Raw genomic sequence first — 6,000 nt, 5'->3', positions numbered from 1 at the left:
AAATAAAAATGTAAAAAGTGGATTCAGCCAGTGGTTTTCAAAGTGGGTTCTCGGGACCACCAGTCCTAGAGGGGGTTCCAGAGGTCCTCAGACAAATGAATAGTAGTTAATTTAACTATAATTCAATTAATTCGAATTTATTACAAAACGATTATGAGTGACTATTCTAACAACGTATTACGCAATGTACAATAATGACTTCAGACAATTTAATTTAATTTGAACAAACCTTTTTTTTTAACCTTTCATAGAAGAATGATCTGAAATAGGGGTCCATGGCCTATTGGCCTAATGAAAGTCAATGTGGGGGGTCTGTGAGAAAACCCCTGACTTAAGCCACCAAAGTATAAATGACACACAGAAATTCATTTAGGACGGTCAAACACTCGACTGCACCATTAATGCAGTTTGACCCAGATGTGATAACAGTTGATCCAGCACCACCTCAGCCACAGGTTAACCAGCACACAAATCATCCACATTCATGAATTAAAGGAATGATTGATATTCACACTGTGTGATAACCGGCTGGCTGAACACATCTCTGAGAAGATTTGAGATGCATATGGAATGAGAAAACCAAATGGACAAATGATTGAACAATTATTCAGCATGTCCATTCACATGTACACACTGTGAGACTATAGGCAATTACATTTCTATAATGGCTATATTGATATATATTCATAAACATGCTGAGTGATTGCAGTGAGAATTGTTATGGTGATACTGTTTATATAATTACCTCCATTAGCAAACATATCCTTTCATCACATTGCTATGTTCACAGAAGGAGAAAAGCATATTCAACCACGCTAACTTGCTGCTAAAAAATGATGACATCAAAATTAAATATGGATGATAAAAGTACGAGCGAAATATCTGTGTGTTTGGATGGTGGCCTGGTATTGAAGAATCTTATTGGGAGAATAAAAATGATGGTCACATACTGTAGCAGCCACACATATGACCATGATGGACGACTGCACACTTCAAACTGTCCAGTATAAAATCTTCAAACCAGAAACACATTACCAATGCACAGAGAACTGGATCTGAACTGGATCAAAGGAACTACGTTGCTGCAGCTTTGTTCACAACACTCCACTGATTTTAATTAAATCCGGTGTATCTTTTTTTCCCCCCTGTGAATCCTACATACACTGAAATGTGTTGAATCAGCTCATTACCTCCTGTCATTGACGTCAACGATGAACTGTTACTGAAATGGTTTAATCATCTGTCCTGTAACAAGAAAGTGACTGAGAAAGTCTCTGATTTTGGAGTGAAATCATTATTTTCAGATCAGGTGCAAAACATTGAGCTGGATTCATATTTAATGACCTTGAACTTTAGAATGGACTCAAAGAAAATGCAGTTTAAAAAAAAAGCTTTCCCTGGGTTCTGATATGTGTTGTATTTCACTGCTACACACAAGATAGACAACACGGTCAGTCTTCATTTCCCCCGCGGGATCAATACAGGTCTCATCTTATCTTATCTCTACATTTACACTCCATTTGGTTCCGTTCACAGTTAAAGTAACACTGAGGACTTCACTATGAAGCCATGAAACAACACCTGCTATCCTGTTAGCCTGTAGATCAGTGGTTGGCAGCAGGAGACAGCATCGTACTACAGAGCAGTGGTTCTCAAAGTGGAGTCTGGGGACCCCCAGGGGGAGGGGGGGGGTCCTTGAGGGGGCTCCAGGGGGCACCAGCAAAATGAGTTAATATAGCATCAAAAATCTGTTTCACCACTTTAACCCTATATACATTGTCAATTTGTCAAATAGCTGATCTACAAGCTCACAAACGTGTCACAATGTGATGCGTTACCTTAAATTGTTTCGATTTTTTTGTAATAATGTTGTGACATTTTAACAACACATCTTGGATGGGTGTCGCCTGGCACTGAATATTTTAAGAAGAGGGGTTCATGGCCAAATACATATTAATTTGGGGGTGTCGTTGACGTGACAAAGTTTGAGAACCATTGCTACAGATAATAAATGCGTCTAAAGCGTGACCTTTGACGTGTCCCTCTTGTGATAATGAAAGTAGCGGTTCCATAGAGTGTACTGCACACAATGTACTGTACAATGTACTACTGTACACAGTACATGGTACACAGTGTACATACTGTGCTGCAGACTGCAGTGTATACATTAACCTGTGCACGTTAAGTTTAAAGAGCATAAGACGTATGAATAATGCAAATATGCCAATACACAGACGTAAATAAAGATGGATGTCAGTGTGTGTGTGTGTGTGTGTGTGTGTGTGTGTGTGTGTGTGTGTGTGTGTGTGTGTGTGTGTGTGTGTGTTTTAGCGATCATCTCGGCATCTCCATCATTCAGATCAGTGTTTCTCAAAGTGGGGTCCAGGGACACTCAGGGTTCCTTGAAGGGGCTTCCAAATGGACCCTCAGGGCTCCTTGAGGGGGCTCCAAATGGACCCTTACAGGTCTGTAACGGGGGCCCTTGAAATGGGGGCCCTTGAAATGGAACCGTTTGAAAACCACTGATTCAGATGAACAACTACCAACACCCCTAGACTTTACATCGTTGTCTTTCAGAGATACCAAGAATTAAAACATCTTTAGTATGGAATATCACTACTAGAAAACAAGTCTGTGTGTCTGTGTGTATTTTCCACCATCATCACTCTTTGTTGTTGTTGTTGTTGTTGTTGTTGTTGTTGTTGTTGTTGTTGTTGTTGTTGCTGTTGTTTTCTCAAGGCTGTGGTGCTTTCTTGGACCACAAGGTCATCATAGCTTGTTTGTTTTTGGCACTTTCAAAATAAAAGTATTTGAAGAATGACCTGGCATTAAAGTCTCTTCAAGCTTGTCCTTTTGAAGTGCTCCCCAGACCGTCCCATACGGTAAATCACCAGTTAAAAGAAACACTGGATCGTTTAAAGAACAACACAATAACACCTTTTCAGCACTGATAACACAACCGAGGAGCCAAATAATTTAAAAAAGAAATAGGTAAAGGAACAACACAATGATGAATGAGTGAAAATACTGCATAGTACAAATGTCCCACAGCTGTCCTTCCTGTTCTGCACAGGACAGAGGGCCAGCGGGGACTTTTTCCCACGTGGAGACGGACTCATCAGTTTTTTTTCCAGGGGGCGGTGGAAACATTCCATCAATAGGTGTCCAGTCAAAAAAAACAAAATATAAACATTTATCACCCAAGAACGTAGCAGAGTTCACCGCTGGCTGATGTCTCCAGGGTATGAAGTTATGTCCACAGCATTGTCGAGACCCCTGAGGTCGAGCTCAGAAGAACAGCTGAGCCACAGCAATACGTTCCATCCCTTTAAAGTAGAGAGGTGGCTGCTGGGAAAGTGAGTCCTGTGATGCGTGAGCGTGTATAGTGTTATTCAGGTTCACTACTATTGGTAGTCTTTTCCCACTCTATGCTCTCCTCGCTGTGTGTGGGAGAGGGCAGGGGCCCTGTGGCCCCTGAAGGACGCATCCTCAGTCCTTGGAAACGCCGGCACTCGGGGCAAATGCGGATATGGCTGCACCCTCTCGCCACCAGGGCAGCCTCCTGTGACAGTCTGTGAGAGAGGGGCTCGGACAGCCCGGTGCCCCCGCACAGCTTGCCGTTGCTGAGGCTCACGGCGGCGGCGGCGCGCGCCCGCCGCTCCTCCAGGGGTAGGGGCCGCGGCCGCAACGTGGAAACCCCCCGCCGGCGCCGCACTTGCAGGCTGTCGCGACACAAGACGATGCCCTGGAGCTCTCGGAGCATCTCCTCGCACATTGACTGCTGCAAGCACAGACACAAGGAGGAGAGAAAGACAGGGAGGAGGGGGATAAGAGGAGAGGGGAAGAAAGGAGAGCAAGAGACCAAACGACTCACTGACTGACCCACTGAGAGACGTCACATACATGGAACATAATTAAGCTTAACGATCATACTTACAGCATAGAGACACACGCTGGCAGACCAGGCAAAACACAAGGACAACACAAGTAATACACATGGGGCCATATTTTCGCCGGTGCCTTACCCATTATCACTAAACTTTTTGCCATTTTACTATTTTTAAAAACATTTTCAAATAGTTCAAATAGCCAATCTACAGCTAGTTGAACTATTTGAAAACGTTTTTAAAAATAGTAAAAAATGGCAAAGAAGTTTCCGGATAATGGGTAAGGCACCGGCGCAAATATGGCCCATGGCATTTTTACTCTTTACTCATTTTACTGTCAAACAATTTGGGCTCTAATACCGGCGAGGCTTCCATTTGGCTCTAGGACGCCATGTTGATTATGTTACATTGATACAGTGAAAGTCATGTCGCTGTGGGGTCATATTGACTTCTACATATGGAGTTGTTTGCCTCTCCATTATAATTACAGTATACCATTTTTTTATGTTAAATATTCCAAACACAAGTTAATATTTTCTGGGATTTACTTCCTTGGCTTACTGGCACAGTGCACAACAAATGTGGTTTATTGATGGATCCAGTGGTTTGTGAGATTAGGCCCTCAGAAAGACACACAGAGCTCAACAACTTTAGTGTGTATTTGTGTGTCATGTTATGCCATTATTACAGCTACAGAAATGCTAATGAAAGAAAAACTTGAATAAATAATCAGGGGCAGAAAATGATCCCAGTAACAAGCAGACAGACACACTGACAGACACATACGGTAGATACGCCTTCATGCAAAACAGACACACGGGAGGACGTTCACATGTCTAAAGGTCTTTACACACCGGGGGTGTAAGGAATAGACAATACAAAAATCACAGGCAAGTATTTCATGTCAAAACTATTGAATCATTCATGCAGGTTAATGCCTTTATCCGCGATGAAATACTGTATCTATTTGAACTTGTTCTGAATAAACATTATGTCGCTTCATCTGCATAATACTTAATGGGTGGATTAACCACACGAAAACAATGCCCCCGCTGTGTAAGTTCATTTAGAATTAAACATGGACATCTAAGACCATCAAAATAAGTCACATCACAGGGGTGTTGACTTTGACATGCTGAAACTTTATTGAGAACATTAAGAGAAAGATCACAGCATTGAGTTGATTTGAAAAGAACATCATCACATCAGATAAACAGGTTGTACTGTAAGGCATGTCTCAAATTAGAGTATAGGCTGGTCATCAAACATAGAGTGACAATAAAAGACAAGGCTTTCACAATCAGCACCATAAGTGTTTCTTCCCCGTCACTGGCATCTAACTACTGTATGTTTTTCTACTAAACCTAAACTATTAGTCTTCTACTGTAAATACAGACGTAACCATAATTGCATATAGATGCACTACTTGAGATATAACCTTTGGTTTTGTGCTGTTTAGGTCTCACAGGCTAGAGAGAGACCGAGCAACAACGCTTGACGGCACATGGGGGGGCCTGCAGGAAGGGTTCCTGCAGCTGTCAGAGCTGGTGGGCTAACGTTAGCCTAGCGGTATCGTGCGTGTGAGCGTGGGGGGCGGTTGGGTGCCAGGGAGGGGAGAGGGAGACAAAGCAGATGCAGGTTAGATAGCTCTGCCTCACCTCTGTTCCTGGGGTGTGCCTCAGCATCCAAATAAACTCCAGCACCGCCATGAAGATGGCCACCAGTAGACCACACACCAGAACCACGAAGATCCCTCCAATGTTCTCCATACCCAGACCTGGAGGACGTAAAGAGGGTAGATGAGGGAGAGAGATGTGTGTGTTGGGGGGGTGAGAGTGATATATCACTTATTAAAACTAGTATCCATCATTAGGCGTAGGATGATGACGTAAAACAACATGATTAGCATATTGGGTGTACAGTACACTTGTGCATTTCGCAGGAGCAATACACATGCTATGGGGTATGTTTATCCCACCCTAGATGACCTCCTCACATCAGAAAAATCTATCTATCTATCTAATCTAAATACTTTGTAATAAAGCTTGGAGAGTTTTGAATGCAATTAAAGACAAATTTAAAAAGATAAACATACCCAGAACAATTTGGCCAC

The 6,000-nt window shown here is 42.6% G+C and overlaps 1 protein-coding gene across 2 annotated transcripts in view; it reads right to left on the bottom strand.

Moving 5' to 3' along the window:
* Positions 1-3,388: 3,388 nt before the first annotated feature.
* grik4 (glutamate receptor, ionotropic, kainate 4) overlaps positions 3,389-6,000 on the bottom strand; it is a gene marked incomplete at both ends in the record, with an annotated part of 123,948 nt that continues 121,336 nt past the window's right edge. Inside the window, 2 exons of one of the 2 annotated variants that reach the window (XM_080428961.1) lie at positions 3,389-3,781; positions 5,546-5,664. In XM_080428961.1, the coding sequence (XP_080285087.1) occupies positions 3,389-3,781; positions 5,546-5,664 (512 nt within the window). The remainder of the gene's footprint in view (positions 3,782-5,545; positions 5,665-6,000) is intronic. The other variant, XM_080428962.1, reaches the window with a different exon arrangement.

This window comes from Gymnoscopelus braueri, assembly GCF_963280865.1.
Source record: "Gymnoscopelus braueri genome assembly, chromosome: 5".
Classification (NCBI taxonomy): Eukaryota; Metazoa; Chordata; class Actinopteri; order Myctophiformes; family Myctophidae; genus Gymnoscopelus; species Gymnoscopelus braueri.
Note: the sequence above shows the minus strand (reverse complement) of the source record. Positions and strands in the feature narration are given on the sequence as shown.